The sequence below is a fragment of the Coptis chinensis genome, chromosome 1 (assembly GCF_015680905.1).
Source record: "Coptis chinensis isolate HL-2020 chromosome 1, ASM1568090v1, whole genome shotgun sequence".
Taxonomy (NCBI): Eukaryota; Viridiplantae; Streptophyta; class Magnoliopsida; order Ranunculales; family Ranunculaceae; genus Coptis; species Coptis chinensis.
Genome location: NC_141456.1, coordinates 64,755,188 through 64,773,343, shown reverse-complemented (window position 1 = coordinate 64,773,343; position 18,156 = coordinate 64,755,188). Strand labels below are relative to the sequence as shown.

Genomic DNA, 18,156 nt, shown 5'->3' with positions numbered 1-18,156 from the left:
CCTTTTGCGAGATAAAAGAGCAAGGGTTGGTTGCTATGAAGTTCTATGATAAAAGGCCAAGATTCAAGGAGAAAAAACATTTTTAAAGCTCGGTCAAAGTTGAAAAGTTAAAGTTAACGCGGGCAGAAAAGTCAACAGAACTTCCGAAAGCCGTATCTTTGGACTCAGACCTCAGAATTAGGCCTACCTTATGTCAAAACGACTGGCTTAGAAAGAGCATTCCAATGGTCCAAGCTTTGAACCAACCAGAGGAGTAGAAGTGGGCGAAAATGGCTGTTGAAGTCATTTCCAACTGAAAAGCCTTTTGTGGACTGAAGTACTGAGGTTTTGGGCTCGATTTTCCGGCCCAAAACATGGCTCCAAGCCCATGTACGAAATTGTGGATCTGGTCTCTTATATATCAACAGACAAAAGTTTAGCTCTTAAGCTACCTAGTTCTAGATCAGAAAATTAGTTTTAATCTTAGTTTTGGTACTTAGTGAATGAATTTTTAGTTAGTTTTTTAGTGGGTGAATGATCAAAATACTTAGTTTTAATTCATTAAATTAGTTTTTATAGATGAATCTAGTTAGTTGTCAATTTTATTAGTTGTTAGAACAAGTTTTGAATTTTAGAATAAAATACTTAGTTTATATTTCAATATTTAATTTTGAATTCAATTCTTCATTCATAGATTTAGTTGTTTTAAATTGATAATTGGTATTCATGATCTTAGTTCGAAATTAGTTTTAAATTCAGTTTTAATCCATTTTGAATCTTAGACTATTGTTAAATTAGATTAATAAAGTTAAGTAGTTATTCAATAATGACTTGTTTTGATTGTTCTTGTTTTAGAAATGATAGTATAATGATTCAAGGCTAAAACCTCCATTAGAGGGGTTTGAGGAAGTCTTGATGAAACTTGATTGTTGTTAACATAGAATTGTTTGTAATAATCTATTCCATTTTAGAAAGTAATTAGTTTACCATGAGAATGTGTTTGATTGCTTCACATGCTAGTTGTTAGTTGGTAAAGATTACCATGAACAATTAGGGATTAGAAAGACCCAATTGCTATGCGAAAGCATTGCAATTCGGAGTACGACAATTCCTCGCTAGTTGATTAAGTTGAATTAAGGTGGAATCAAATCCCCCTAATTCCTCCTCATATTGTCAATTTAGTATTTTCGTAGTTTGAATCATATCATCTTGATTGTTTGATTCACCATTGTAGTATAATTTCCATCGTTACTCTCATTGACTTTGATAGACTGATTATCGTAGTTAACATAAATTCTAAAGAACTAGGAGTAGAACGAATTCTCTACTCCACTTATTGCAATAGCATCGAGAGTGAATAATTTTTTTTTTATTTTTTTTTAAAAGATTAAGGGTTGAGGCAGACCCTAACCTACATTAATAAACAACTCTTGCATACATAGTTCCCACTACATCCTTTTCCACCAGTACAAATAATTCCCTAGACAAAGGTGGCAAACTAAAAACATAATCACACTCCCCTCTCGCAACTGACTTTGCTATAAAGTCGGCCACCTGGTTACATTCTCTGTAAATATGCCTATATTGAAGAACTTCGAAACTATTCCCAAGCCCCTTAATAGCAGCTACTAAATTGAGGCAATACCACGGGCTCTCCTCCTGTCCTAAAAGAACTTGAATAGCTCTCTTGGAGTCAGATTTGATAATCACTTTATTGAAGTCCATCAGTATTGCCGCTTTAAGACCCATCTCAATGCCTTTCAGCTTTTGATACAAAACTGATTTAATCCCCCCTCGACCTTGAAAGATGGCAGCAACATGACCTTCCTTATCTCGTATACACCCTCCAAAGCTAGCATCGGAGGCATCATGGACCCATCAGAATTGATCTTCATGATTCCCTCCATAAGCTTTGTCCATCTGCACATTATCTGCGTCCTCTGCTTGAATCTGACTGAAACTCCTAGGTGAGAAAGCATGTCATTTATTCCTGGACTATCTACTTCCTCCTTCAAGATTCGCTGGAAGTAAATTTGCATCTTCCTCAAAATGTCCCGGCAGACGACTTGAGCTGTGTGAGCCACTTTCTTGAATTTCCGACTGTTTCTTTCATTCCAAATCCTATAAATAGCCGCACATGTCATCGCCCTCATAATCTCTGTCTCTATAGAGTTTTTCCTTGTTATCCTCATGATGAAATTCCATTCCATAGTTGATTCTTTCACCATCTCCTTAAGCCCCATTGCTGCCTTTATTCTCGACCACACCTCTTTTGTGTAATCGCAATTGAAGAACAAGTGCTTCGAATTCTCACCTTGAGCATTGCAGAAAATACACTTTAAGGAATTGAGATTTTTCCTGTGTCTCAGCCTATCCTTAGTCGGTAGACATCCTGCAAACAGTTGCCAAACTATGAACGAGTGTTTGGGAATAGTAAGCTTTCCCCAAACTAGTTTGCTCCACTCCACTTTCTCTTTCATATTTTTCAATACTATGTATGCTGACTCTGTGGAATACCTGCCAGTTGTGGAAGCCGTCCAAACTTTATCCTCCCCCAAATGAGTATTTATCTCGCATTGCATTGCAAAATCTGCTCCTTTATATCACCTTCTGGTAGACTGTGCACTATCTCATTCCATCTGCCACCATGAATAAGCCTACTAACTGGTGTGTCTTTCGGGACTTGTAACAAGGCTAGAGCTTTAGAGTTTTTAAGGAGAAGACTTGATGGAAGCCATGGATCATGCCATATACTGGTTTCCCTTCCATTTGCAATAAGATGCTTTGTGAACTTGAGTGCTTTCTCTTTATAGTGTAGGACGTTTCTCCACACCCAAGAGCAGTCAGTCGGTATGTTCATAGTCCAAAAGAATTGTCCTCTTAATGATAAGCTCTCACCCACTTTGTCCACAAACTCTCCTCTTTACTGGCAACCTTGAAAATAAGGCCACAATAAGCTGCAATGTTCCACACTTTAGTATCTATGATATTCAGCCCCCCTTGGTCTTTACTGTATATCATTACATCATGACTTGCTTTGTGCATCTTAGCTTTCATCTCCGGACCAGCCCATAAGAACCTGTTACATATCTTTGAAACCTTATTCAGCACTCCTTCTGCAAAATGAAAGTTTTTGCCCAATATGTATGGAATGAGGACAAAACTCCTTCCCATATGATAAGAGCCCAAAACTGTAATTTTAACCCTATAACAGTCATACTTTTAGACCAATTATGTGAGTAATAATTAAGAGTTAACACTGATTACGTGTTTTTATGCATTTCAGGTTTCAAAGTCCATTATGTGCAGAAATGTGCCACTTTAGCGAGATAAAGGAGCAAAGGTTGGTTACTAAGGAGTTCTGTGATTAAAGGCCTAGATTCAAGACGACAAAGCCTTTCTAAAGCCCGGTCAAAAGCTGAAAAGTCGACCAGTGCGTAAAGCAAAGACACAAGTCAGCAGAACTTCCGAAGGCCGTATCTTTGGACTCAGACCTTGGAATGGGGCCTACCTTATGTCAAAACAACCGGCTCGGAAAGAGCTTTCCAATGGTCTAAGCCTTGATCTAATCAGAGGAGCAGAAGTGGACGAAAAGTCTGTTGAAGCCAACTGCAGCTGAAGAGGCCTTTTGGATCGAAGAAGAATGGGTTTTGGGCCCGATTCTCGGCCCAAAACATGGCTCCAAGCCCATGCACGATTTTGGATCTGAAAGTATAAAACGCGAAAGCTTAGCTCTTTGTTAATGGTAGCTAGTTAGACCTAAAACAATATAGATAATTCTAGATCTAGTTTCGATATTTTAATTAAGTTTTAGTTCCATTTTCAATTCTTGTTTTTAGATTAAGTCTTTGAATCATTGTTCTTGATTGATTAGATAAATAAAATAGTTATTTTGTCAATTTCGATTTTTGTCATCTCAATTTATAGATCTAGTTTTAATTCTTGTTGATTATCATTTTCAGTAGTTTAAGTAGATTGAAACATTGTTGGTTAATTTAGTTAAGTTAAATTTTAATATGATGTGTAGTTATAATTCAACGGGAAATGATGGTTTGATGACTCAAGGCTAAAACCTCCATTAGAGGGTTGATGAAGCCTTGATGAAAACTTAATGGTATAGTGTAGAAGCATTGTAGAATCTATTCCAATTTAGAAGGTCGTGATTCGCCATGAGAATGGGTGGACGACCTCATGCTAGTTAGTATTCGTAGAAATGTCATGAACACTAGGGATTAGAACTTCGAATTTCTTGCCGTAAGAACGTAAGAATCGAGATACAAGAATCTATGCTAGGTTATTAAAATTGGATTCGGTGTGGATTCGATTCCCCTCTAATCCTTTATCTAGATTCAAAAACAATTATATTTCCATAGCATTCGTAGTTAAATTCAACATAATCAATTTCATATAGGTATCGTAGTATAACACCCTTCGTAAAGCTCTCATTAGACTTAAGACCGACTAATTAGACTAGAAAACATTCTATGCTAGAGCACTAGGAGTGGAACGAATTTGTTACTCCACTCTATCTCGATAGAATTGAGAGTAGAAACTTTGATAAACATAGGCACATAGATTAGTTTTAGTTTACTTACGTTTTGAGTTTTATCGTTCATTTCGTAGGTAAACTATTTCATTTAATCATTTATCACCATACTTATAAAAGGATTAGCTCTTGTGGAAGTAGGCATCATTGGATGAACCACGTTACATCTTTGTGTTGTGGTATGCTTTATATTTTATTTGCATTATTATTTGTTTGTGATAGTTGTTTAGAGAGTTGGGCATGCTAGGTTAGTTGTAGTGAAAGTTTAGATTTTTTGTCAGGAGATTGTAGTTGGTCCAAGAGCAAGTTATCTTAGTAGTGGGGATCGATTGGTATCGTTGTCCCCAATAATGGTATCATAGCTAAGTTAGATTAACCTAGGTTGTTATCCAAATTTTGCTCGGAAGGTGTTTGACAAAATTCCTGAGAGAAGGTTTGAGTTGAAATAGCTTGTAGAGATGGACCATTCTGTGAACACTCGCATGACTAGTCTGAATAGAGCTAAATACACTATTTGAAAAGACAAGATAGAATACTTTCTCTATTTCAAGGACTTGGCACAACCTATTGAGAATGGAGGAGTACAACCAAACGCAATAGTGGCGGCTGAGTGGAGCAAGCTTGACAGAAAAGCAATTAGATACATTCGATAGTGGATTGATGACAGTGTCTTCCACCATGTATCCCAAGAGACTACTTCTTTTGGCTTGTGGAAGAATTTTGAAGATTTCTATGAGAGGAAGACAGCTGGAAATAAAGTACTGCTCATTAAGAAGTTTGCTAACACGAAGTACAAAGAAGGTTCTTCAATGTCTGAGCATCTTAATGAAGTACAAAATACAATCAATCAGTTGCACTTGATGAAGATTGATATGGGAGACGAAGTTGAGGCTTTGTTCCTATTAAACTCTCTACCCGACAATTAGGAGACGTTAGCAGTTTCTCTTAACGGAGCCGCTAAGGATGGAGTTATTTTCATGGAGATGGCTACCAAGGCATTGTTGAATGAGGAGACAAGAAGGGGTTCAAGAAGCAGCTCCTCTCACTCATATTTCTTTATCACAGAGAAGTGGGGGAGAGGTAAGAGCATAAAATCATCTCATTTTAAAGGTGATAACAGAAGCAAATCTAGGGGTGAGACTAGAACTCCTAAGCAGAGAGACAATGTTACTATTGTGCCACCAAGGGTCACTTCAGGTATGAGTGCAGAACACTAAAGAGGGATGAGAAGAATAATTGTGTACATGAAGACATGGTAAAGAGGAACGGAAACACAGGCAGAGATACTCCCACACTAGTCGACGATGGTCTAGTGGGATTTGTGTCAGAATGTTGTGTGTGATGTCTTAGTACCTAATGCCAGGATACAAAGTGGGTGATAGATACAGGAGCATCTTATCACGTCACACCGCACAGGGGATTCTTCACTACCTACAGCTGTGGTGAATTTGGTGAGGTAAAGATAGATAACAGTGGTGTCTCGAAGATTGTAGGCATTGGAGATGTTCATATAGAAACCAATGTCGGCTACACCTTGACACTCAAGGATGTAAGACATGTCCCTGACATTCAGCTAAGCCTAATTTCCACTGGGAAGTTAGATGATGATGGCTTTCTAAACTTGTTTGGTAACAGGGTATGGAAACAGAGCAGAGGTTCCATTGTAGCAACCAAAGGGAAGAAAACTTGCTCTCTTTACAAGACACAGACTAGTTTGTGTAAAGTAGAAGTAAATGTGGCAAAAGAAGAAGCTTCCTCCGAGCTATGGCATAAAAGACTATGTCATATGGGAGAAAAAGGCATGGAAGTTCTTGCCAAACATAAAAGGTACGCATTTAAATAGATGTACTCACTGTTTGGTAGGAAAGCAACACAGGGTGTCTTTCCAAAGATTCTCGTCTCACAGAAATGACAATGTCCTTGAGCTAGTGCACACAGATTTAAGTGGTCCTATGAAAGTGAAGTCCCATAGGGGAGCTTTGTACTTCTTGACTTTCATTGATGATGCGTCAAGAAAGATATGGGCATATAGTCTGAAGACCAAGGATGAAGTACTTGGCGTGTTCAAGACTTTCCATAGTATGGTGGAAAGAGAGATAGGAAAGCTGATAACCGTAAAAATAGTAGAATCCTCAATATTAATGTTAACAACACTAATACGTAATCCTACCGTTCTTACGTTTAAATCAATTCTTCTTACTCTCAAAACATAATCATGCAATATAATGAGTAAGGATTCGTTCCACTCTTAACTGTCTAGACTTAAATTGAATTCAACTAATCAAACCCAAAAGGAACAATGGTGAGAGTAATGATTTGATGTGAAATTTCTATACTACCATTCCCAACACAAGAACAATAATATGAACATGTCATTATGGAATAAGTAATTAACTTTATAAATCTAATAAAACAATAAGAACAAGATATGATTGAATGAATAACAACTACTTATTAATCTAATGAACAATAAAAACAATGATTCAATACTCAAGAAATAAACTAATCAATTAATGTAAAACTAAATAATGTAAAACAAGATCTGGATCTAAAAACTAATCTCTAATGGCTACTTTCTACCTAACCTAATTTAACTACCTAACCTCCTTTTTTTAACAAAGAGTCAAACTTTTGTTTTTATACTTTCAGATCCAAAAATCATGCATGGGCTTGGAGCCATGTTTTGGGCCGGAAAATCGGGCCCAAAACCCAATTTCTTTAGTCCAAAATGGGCTCTTCAGCTGCAGTTGGCTTCGACAGATATTTCATCCACTTTTGCTCCTCTGATTGGGTCAAAGCTTAGACCATTGGAAAGCTCTTTCCGATCCGGTCGTTTTGACATAAGATACTCCCAATTCCGAGGTCTGAGTCCAAAGATACGCCTTCGAAGTTCTAATCGACTTGTCTTGGCGTTTTACGCCCGTGTTGACTTTTCAGCTTTTAACCCGGCTTTACAAAGGCTTTGTCTCCTTGAATCTTGGCCTTTATTCATAGAACTCCTTAGCAACCGACCTTTGCTCCTTTATCTCACTAAAGTGGCACATTTCTGCACATAATGGACTTTGAAGCCTGAAATGCATAAAAACACGTAATCAGTATTAACTCTTAATTATTACTCACATAATTGGTCTAAAAGTATGATGGTTAAGGGGTTAAAACTACAGTTTTGGGCTCTTATCAAACCACCCCCAAACAGCATTTTGCTTGTCCTCAAGCAAAGATGATAAATTAGAATAAGTGACCAAAAATGGAGTTCTATCTACTCTCGTTTCGCTGAGTGCAATTGCATTGACCATATGCAACAAGGCCCTAAACCACTAGGAATTCCCTAGTGGGCCGAGTTATAGCCTCGTGAGAGTTTTCCATGAAGGTACTCACAAACTTCATCTATACTACAACGACTAAGAAATAAAACTAATGTTTCCTTATTTATGTCTCAATTATCTATACATCTCCCTAAAGAATAAATACGTAATAATCATGTCCGAAACCTAAGCTAATATATACATAATAATCAATCATCTACTTAATAAATATATATACAATGAGTAATGCTATGAAATGCAAGAATGTGTCCGTTTTAAAACTTTGGAATAACGCCCTTAAGTAGGTTCTCACATAAAAGTCAAGACAAAAATCACTCGATTTTTCTACTCAAGTTTTGCTACTCCAAATTGTAGTGGGCATACTTTACCTTACAATCTCAATGACACACAAGGAAGCCGAAGTTGATCAAACACATCTGCCACTTACTATCCCACTAACCTATTCCTAATTGAGCTAGAGGTCTTTATTAGGTGTTGCGGGGTTAAGAGATGGTTTAAGAATGAAGGAAATGGATATTCAAAAAGACAAGTCTGAGATAATAGGGTCTTCATATTACGTAACTAGAGAAAACCTTGTTCTTTTGCTTTTACACTTTGTTTCCATCCTTAGCCTTTTTCTTTTGGCTTTTCGACTCCTTTTATTCTATTTTTGGAGTTTTTATTTTATTTCTATTTTTCTTTTTTTTTTTTTTTTTCTTTGGATGGAAACTTCTTTTCTTTTTCTTTTCTGAAGCAACTAACTAATTTCTGTTTACACAGGTTTTTCTCTTCTATTTTCTTTACTCATCCTATTCTCAGACTTATTCTAAAATAGGTAGGTTGATTTTTTTTTTTTTTTTTTTTTTATTTTATATTTTGTTTTGTTTTTGTAACAGGGTAAAGGAATTGTGGTTTATGGAAGGGCTAATGAAAGGCTCAGTGGGGCGACTAGTAGAAAATATACTTAGGTAAGAATTTCTAGCTATATCGATCCAAAAAGGGCCTAAATTCTCTCTTAGGACATAGTATAGTGGTCAAGCAAGTGGACGTGTGATTTCTCTATTCGGAATATACTTCTCCCTTGTGTCATTTCTCAAATGTTTCACTCATATAAGGCTTTAGGCTATATTCTCACAGGATTTGTAGAATAAGTACTCGCCTAGATTTGAGAAACTTCTTGCCAAACAATCATAGATACTCATGTAATATATTTATAGATAGATGCAAAGATTATTACCTACATATTAACCTAAGTTTCTAAAAACTATTCTAATGCAAAAGCTACGTGAGACTTCTAGATTATTAAGAGCATGCATAGAGAAGAAACAATACCAATATTCCTAAGTGTATAGCATAAACTTTTTATTTTTATTTTTATTTTTATTTTTATTATTTTTAAGACAAATAATACGTAATATACAACCTAATATGTGCTTAACATTTACATCGTGTTTCTATACCACCCCCAAACAATTTGGGAGAAGGGGGTTCATGAAACAATTCAATAGCACAATTAAATTATGTAACTAACTAATTTTTATAATTTTAACATTTTATAAATAAAAGTGCGTAATTTACATCCTAAAAGTGTCTAATTTTTGCAAATGTTTCTATCCCACCCCCAAACAATCGAACGCTTTATCCTCAAAGTGTAAAGAGATAAGGAAAGAATTTACCATAGAAACGTGACAAAAATTGGCAGTACCTATAATAGAAATATTGTAAAGATGATATGATAATATGAAGCACAATTAAACTGGTACATACTAACTAACACAAACTCTACTGGAGTAAACATGACAGGCTTAGGGTGGCAACATGATTTGAAATGAATACCAAAATACGCCACCCCCAAACAAAATTGGAAAACTCTTTTTAAGTTTGAAAATTTTGTTTGGCCTATACCCGTAAAAGTTGGTATTGTCTGAAAAACTGGGTCTTTTAAAGTCGATTCCCTAGACTTACTAATATATGTTTATGTTTTTATTTTATTTAGTTTTTATATGTTTGATTTTTAAAAAACAAAACAAAATTACGATAAAGAAATAAAAATGAAACTCACTCCATAGAGAAGCACTACTCAATCCACGAGAAAAAGTGCAAGAGATAAATCGTGAGTCACATGAAACGTAGACTAAGAATCCGACACTTACAACCACTCACTCCAAAAGGAGGGTCCGGTTGCCTTAATGGTGCACTCCCATAACATAAGATTGGAATGGAGTACACCAAAGAATAAAATGAGTCTTTTATAGTCAGATACTCGAGACTTTATCTAATATATATGTATTAAAATGCAGTTTACTATATATCAACAATCGAAAAAGTTGTGGGTCTTTCCACAAATAATTAACATGGAATGCACCATCAAACAGAATTAAGCACCAAGATTTCCTATGACGTAGCTTAGTGGAATGAGAGCAAAGCCTTATAGATCTAAAATCTAATCGAGCATACAGTTTCTTCTTTGTCCTCCTACGAAGGGGGTGCCAAGTAAATGAACATGAGAAAATTGATGATTGTGGAAGATACATAGGATGTGGATAATTTTGAGAAGGAAAAAATGGAAAAAATGAAAAAGTGTCAGGTGGCTTGTCCTTGGGTGTTACTTCTTCACCAGTTGGTTTTAGATAGTTATGAAGCATAGGAGAAACGCCAAGGTTAAGTACAAACTCAATGGTTCTTTGAAAAGGTAGAGGGCGAGGAACATTCGTGATGGAAGGTGAATGAGTGACATGAGGATGTGAGGTGGGTGAATGGTGTTCAACTAGTGTTCTTAGGTCTATATCATCAGAGGCCTTGAGATATGCAAGACATTCCTCAATAGGTGGGTAAGAAGAATCACTAGGATAGAGGGCGAAAAAATTTTCTTCCGTCATGGCGTCAAGAGATGAATGGATGTCAATAAGAGAGAACTTCATGAAGCGACAAAGAAGGGTTGCAAAAGAGTCGAAGGAAATCCTCATTGATGTTATCTACGTCTAGGGAGTAGAAATTGTAATCCTTGTCTTCTTCCATAAGAGGGGTATCTACTAATGTGGGGACTAAAGTGTCAGCCGCACTAATGTGAGGTACAAAACTCTCAATGGACTTCACTTCCCCTTCTACAAGCAAACCTAGTTGTCCCTGTTTTTGTCTAAACATGTTAACTTCTATAGAAAGATTTCCAAAAGAAAGAGTCATTGAGCCATCCCGACAATTGATTTGGGCATTGGCGGTTGCCAAGAAAGGACGCCCTAAGATGATGGGAATGGAATCATGAGCAACTTCTGTGTCAAGAATAACAAAATCGGCTGGATAGTAAAAATCCTGAACTTTAACGAGAATATTTTCAACTACACCCTTGGGATACTTATAGAACGATCGGCTAACTGCAAAGTCATTTTGGTTGGTTGAAGTTTTGTTAGACCTAGTTGTTTATATAAATAAAAAGGGAGTAAGTTAACACTCTGCCCCCAGTGTCTAATAAAGCGGTTGTTATGAAGGTATCACCTAAGGTGCATTGTCTGATGGGGCGACCGAGTCCTCCTTGTACTTAACAATTCCGTTATGTTCAGATAAAAAGGGATATTGTTCAATTAAGAATGCTTCGTGGGGTATGTTGGTTTTCCTCTTCTTGGTGCACAACTCTTTTAGAAACTTAAGCGTGTCGAGTAGACTTTTATAGCTTCTAGAAAAGGTAGGTTTATAGTCAAATTTTTAAACACTTCCCTAATCTCATCAAAATTCTCGTCCATTTTAAACACAACTAGTCTTTGGGGATATGGTGCTTTATCGCTATTTTTAGCAAAAGGGATAAAAGTATTATTAGTCTTTGCTTTATCTCTAGCCGTTTTCCATCTAGGTGTTCATATTGGAACCTCTACAAGTGTAGGGTCTTCACTTTCTATTATTGGGTCTTGTAATGTTTTCCCTTTTTGGTTGTGGTTTAACCGGGTACTTCTACAAATAGGGTCTTCAGTTTCTATTATAGTATTTGGTATGGTATCATTTTTAGTTTGCGGGTAATCTTTAGGCATAGTCACTTGGTTATCAACTACTCACCCCGAACGAAGGGTAGTATTTGTATGGAGTCCCCTTGGTTTATATTACCATTACAAAAAATACCGCTTTATTTCAAAGGCGGTGTTTGTTGACTTAGGATTAGGCACTGCTTGACTTGGAAACACGCCGGTTTGGTTATTATTTTGGTTAAAAGACATGTCAATAACCTTTTGGCACAAAGACTGCATCATTTGCATCGTTTGTTTCATTATATTAGAGTTTTGATCATGCTGATCTTTCATCAAGTTGGAGTTTTGTTGCATAATTTGATTTTGTTTCTCCAACAAGGTCACTACTACTTTGTCTGTAGATGGTTGTATTGGAATTAAAGCTTGTTGAGCATTCCTGTCTTGATGTTGATAGTTCTAGGTTATGGGTACTAAACCTCTATTCTGGTCACCTAAGTTCCCTTATCCTTGATGTTGAGTTAACCGGTTGAAGTGTGATGGTTGTGGTGGTGTTTGTGCATAGACAAGAGGATAATAGAAGTCGGAATGCTCAAGACTACAAATGCACATTACAACGAAAGTAGAGTTAATGTTCATGGTGGAGTGGGTTGTTGTTGAACGAGATGGCATCTACCTTTTAGTGAGGGCATCGATAAGAGTTTTAAGCTTCGGGATCATATTTAACCTCAAGAGAAGAAGGAGAGGAGCGGGAGGAATCGTTACCTCCCTAATTGTTGTTCTTCTTAGATTGATCTTCTAAGAATTTATAAGCCTCCAAGGCTCCTTTACTAAGAAAACTACCCCCCACCATGATATCTAGAACCTCCTTATGATAATGTGAAAGCCCCTTTGAAGAAAGCACGAACAAAGCGTGTCTTTCGCAAGATTATGATCTTGGGCATTCAATGAGAAGATCGATTAAACGATTCCGTGCCTCCGAAAAGGATTCATGAGGATTCGGGTGAAGAAATGAATCTTGTGAAGCATTTCATCCGTCTTCGGTGAGTAAAAAAACTGTTCCATGAACAATTGAACAAGTTGAGCCCATGAGTCCACGAGTTTGGCGTTTGGGCGCTTAACCAAGACGCCTTTATCGGCTAAGGTGAAAGGGAATACCCTCGGTTTAATTTGTTCCGCACAAACCCGTGGGATGGTGGAATGTTGTTAGGACTTGTTCAATCCCACGCGTAATGGCGATAAGGTTTTCATGGTCTAAACCATGGAAAACGGGTAACAAATTAAAATATTTGGGGGATTCGAAATCCCCTTAATCGGTCCGCTAGAACGATGCAAGATTTGGGGCTATCGCCAGGCTTTGTAGAAGTCGAGAGAGAGTCTCTCTTTCTTCACCATTATATCGGTGGTGTGTGTGGAATAGTAGCTAGAGGTGTAATGGGTGATATACTAGATAGACGTGTTTGTCGACGTTGCCGTGTAATTACGTTAGTTGTTTTTCTTCGACCAGACCTTAATCTCATGCAAGACTAAGTCGAACTTAACTAAACATGCAACACTCCAAACAATTCTGATATACTAGTAGAAACCTCTAACTGGAGATGCGAGGTGTGGAAGAAAGGAATACGATTGTCGTCATTGCTTCGCTTATGAATAGCATCTTGTTTACGGCGTGTTCAGTGTATATAACAAGTTAGAACACTGAAAAACTTGAAAATTGAAAATTTGAATCAAACCTGCGAAATCGGCAAAATCAAATTGCAGGGCTAGCCGGTCAAATTCGAAGTTCCAGATGTTTTGAGCACATTCGCGACTTTTCGGTATGGCGCAGTCGCTTCAACTTCCATGTTTTGAGCGAGTCGCTTTGCTTAGGCGCGAAGTCGTGCTCAACTTCCAGCGATTATTGGCAGGTCGCCCTTTTTGGGGCGCAGTGTGTCTCCGTGTATTTTTTCGAGGAACTTTCACTTGCTTCACCGCAGTTGTTTTTCTCTGTGAATCCGCGAACCCCTATGCCTAAAAGCGGTGAAACGATTCCGAAAATTCAAGAAATAAGAATGAAAAATTAAAATGGTGGGTGGGTAGAGAATGGGGATTACCCCTTTGGATTCAAGCAATTGAATTCTTGTCTTGAACGAGATTAAGATGGCGGCGCCATTTTGATAACCGTAAAAATAGTAGAATCCTCAATATTAATGTTAACAACACTAATACGTAATCCTACCGTTCTTACGTTTAAATCAATTCTTCTTACTCTCAAAACATAATCATGCAATATAATGAGTAAGGATTCGTTCCACTCTTAACCTGTCTAGACTTAAATTGAATTCAACTAATCAAACCCAAAAAAGGAACAATGGTGAGAGTAATGATTTGATGTGAAATTTCTATACTACCATTCCCAACACAAGAACAATAATAAGAACATGTCATTATGGAATAAGTAATTAACTTTATAAATCTAATAAAACAATAAGAACAAGATATGATTGAATGAATAACAACTACTTATTAGTCTAATGAACAATAAAAACAATGATTCAATACTCAAGAAATAAACTAATCAATTAATGTAAAACTAAATAATGTAAAACTAGATCTGGATCTAAAAACTAATCTCTAATGGCTACTTTCTACCTAACCTAATTTAACTACCTAACCTCCTTTTTTTAACAAAGAGTCAAACTTTTGTTTTTATACTTTCAGATCCAAAAATCGTACATGGGCTTGGAGCCATGTTTTGGGCCGGAAAATCGGGCCCAAAACCCAATTTCTTTAGTCCAAAATGGGCTCTTCAGCTGCAGTTGGCTTCAACAGATATTTCGTCCACTTTTGCTCCTCTGATTGGGTCAAGGCTTGGACCATTGGAAATCTCTTTCCGAGCCGGTCGTTTTGACATAAGATACTCCCAATTCCGAGGTCTGAGTCCAAAGATACGGTCTTCGGAAGTTCTGCTGACTTGTGCACTATTTCTGCCCGTGTTGACTTTTCAGCTTTTGACCCGGCTTTAGAAAGGCTTTGTCTCCTTGAATCTTGGCCTTTATTCACAGAACTCCTTAGCAACCGACCTTTGCTCCTTTATCTCGCTAAAGTGTCACATTTCTGTACATAATGGACTTTGAAGCCTGAAATGCATAAAAACACGTAATCAGTATTAACTCTTAATTATTACTCACATAATTGGTCTAAAAGTATGATGGTTAAGGGGTTAAAACTACAGTTTTGGGCTCTTATCAAAAGCCTTTGAAGTGTATTCGCTCAGATAATAGGGGTGAGTACATTGGGCCGTTTGAAGAGTATTGCAAGAGTCATGGGATTCGTCATGAGCAAACTATTCCCAAGACTCTGCAACACAATGGTATAGCCGAGAGGATGAACCGGACCATTATAGAGAGGATAAGATGCATGTTGTCTCACTCTAAGTTACCTAGAAGTTACTGGGTAGAAGCAATGCGCACAACCGTACATGTGATCAACCTATCGCATTCGAAGCCTCTGAATAATGATTATCTAGAGAAAGTATGGTCAGGCATAGATGTTGATTATGGATACTTGAGGGTATTTCGGTGCAGGGCATTTGTTCATATTCCAAAGAATGAAAGATCCAAGCTTGATGACAAAGCCAAGCAGTGCATTTTTCTAGGTTATGGGGATGAGAAGTTTGGCTACAAACTTTATGATCCGATTAACAAGAAGGTAATCCAAAGTCGAGATGTTGTGTTCTTGGAAGACTAAACCATAACAGACTTTGAGGATGGTGAGAAGCTAGAAGCTTTCACTAATGATCCTGTTGATTCAGAACCATAAGTTCCTACTATGAAACGTGTAGAAGGCATTGAGAATGCAGAGAACCATGGGTTTGAAGCTCACGATGTTGATCCTATTGCTCATGATGGGATAGATCCTATTGATATAGAATATGCAGATGAAGTGCATGAACCATCACCTGAGTAAGCATAAATGCATCCTCTTGAAGCACAAGAAAATGGGGCAAGGAGGTCCAACAAAAAGAGACAAACTTCAACCAGGTATCCACCACATATGTATGTTTTACTATCTTATGGTGGAGAACCTATGTACTATCAAGAGGCTCTTAAAGGTACAGACAAAGAGAAGTGGTTGAAGGACATGCATGATGAGATGGATTTTTTGCATAAAAATCACACTTATGACTTAGTTGAGAAACCGAAAGGAAGAAAAGTTCTCAAGAATATGTGGATCTACAAAGTCAAGCATGAGGAGAATAGTCCATACCCAAGGCACATAGCTCGCCTTGTTGTGAAGGGATTCGGTCAAAGAAAAGGTATTGACTTTGATAAAATTTTCTCTTTTGTAGTTAAGATGACTTCTATCAGGGTGGTATTGGGTCTGACCGCAAGTATGAACCTAGAGGTTGAGCAACTAGATGTCAAGACAGCTTTTCTTCATGGAGACCTTAAAGAAGATGTCTACATGGACTAGCCAGAGGGGTTTGAGGTCAAAGGCAAGAAGCACCTAGTATGCAAGCTGATAAAGAGTTTGTATGAGTTGAAGCAGGCACCAAGACAATGGTACATAAAGTTTGATTCCTTTATGGTGAAGCATGGCTACATGAAGTCCGCTTTCGATCATTGTGTGTTTGTTAAGAAATTTCCAGATGGGGATTTCATAGTGCTCTTGTTGTATGTGGATGATATGTTGATAGTTGGCCAGAACATCAACAAGATATCCAAGCTGAAGAAAGACTTAAGTAAGTCCTTTGAGATGAAGGATTTAGGTCAAGCAAAGCAGATACTTGGGGGCTATTTGTTTTTTTGGGTTAAGTTATAAGAGGGTCTTATAAGACCATGTGTTATAAGAGGGTCTTATAAAATGGTCTTATAAAGTGGTTTGTTTTTCATTTTAAGTTCCTCTTATAAGCACTTGTAAAAATAGAAAAAACAAATACATGACATCCTATAGATGGTTATTTGACAAATATAACCCTACTTTACATCACATTTAACTTGAATAGATTAATTTGAAACAAGCGTATAGTTTGATTTTCAATTTCAAATCAATTTTGATAATTAGAATATATATTTTAGAAAACTATCTTAATTGGCGGTGGTGGTGGTAGTGGTCTTAATAGCACGGTGGGGTGGTGGTAGTGGAGTGACGATATTGGTCTTAATAGCACGGTGGTGGTGGTGGTAGTAGAAGTGGTGGATGTCTTAATAGCATGGTGGTGGTAGTGGTGATAGTCTTAATAGTACGGTGGTGGTGGTGGTGGTGGTGGTGGTGGTGGTGGTGGTGGTGGAGGTGATGATATTGGTCTTAATAGCACGGTGGTAGTGATGGTGGTGGTGGTGGTAGTGGAAGTGGTGGTGGTGGTGATAGTCTTAATAGTACGGTGGTAGTGGTGGTGGAGGTGATGATAGTGGTGGTGGTGGTGATGGTGGTCGTAGTGGCGGCAGTGGTGGTGGTGGTTTTAATAGTTTGGTGGTGGTGTGGTGGTAGCCGGTGGTGGCTAGGACAATGGAGTTATTTGGAGAAGAAGATAATGAAAAGGAAAGAAGAGAGAAATTAGGCTAGGGGTATGTGGACGGGGGTGTTTGAGTCATTTTTCAAGTTATAAGACTTATAGAATTGAAGTAGATCCAATTTTGGTACTTATAGAATTGGAGCCTTTTATAAGACATTTCTAGTAGAATGCCTCTTATAAGAGGCAAAAAACAAACAAACAAAATGTCCAAAATCACTGGGCCACATCTTATAAGAGGTTATAAGACCTTAAAGTCTTATAAGAGGCAAAAACAAATGGCCCCTTGGTATGCGGATCACTCGTGACAGAAAGAGTAAGAAGTTGTGCCTTTCTTAAGAAATCTACATTAAGAAGGTGTTGAAGAGATTCAACATAGATCAAGCAAAGCCAGTCAATTGTCCGATTGGTGGCCAGTTCCGTATGACCAAAGATATGTGTCCAAAGGGTGAGCATGAGCAGAGTCAAATGGGAAAGATTCCTTATGCATCCGCAGTGGGCAGCTTGATGTATGCAATGGTGTGTACAAGACTGGATATTGCTTTCGCCATTGGTGTTGTAAGCCGTTTTCTGTCAAATCTGGGTAAAGAGCATTGGGAAGGTGTTAAGTAGATATTGAGATATCTCAAGGGCACTTCCAAAGTGTGTTTGTGTTTTGGTGGAAGTAAGACCTTGCTTGAAGGTTGCACTGATGCAGACATGGCAGGTGATGTTGACTCGATGAAGTCTACCTCCGGTTATCTGTTTACTTTTGCAGGGGGAGTAATTTCTTGGCAATCTAAGTTGCAAAAGTGTGTTTCCCTCTCCACTACACAAGCTGAGTATATTACAGTCACTGAGTGTTGCAAAGAGATGTTATGGATGAAGAGGTTATTCAATGAA

At 37.6% G+C, this 18,156-nt stretch overlaps 1 protein-coding gene across 1 annotated transcript; it reads right to left on the bottom strand.

The window, feature by feature from the left end:
* Positions 1 to 1,739: 1,739 nt before the first annotated feature.
* On the bottom strand, positions 1,740 to 2,459 carry LOC147524945 (uncharacterized). The gene has a single exon (XM_086577371.1). The coding sequence runs from the start codon at positions 2,457 to 2,459 to the stop codon at positions 1,740 to 1,742; it is 720 nt and encodes a 239-aa protein (XP_086433497.1).
* Between the last annotated feature and the right edge of the window lie 15,697 nt (positions 2,460 to 18,156).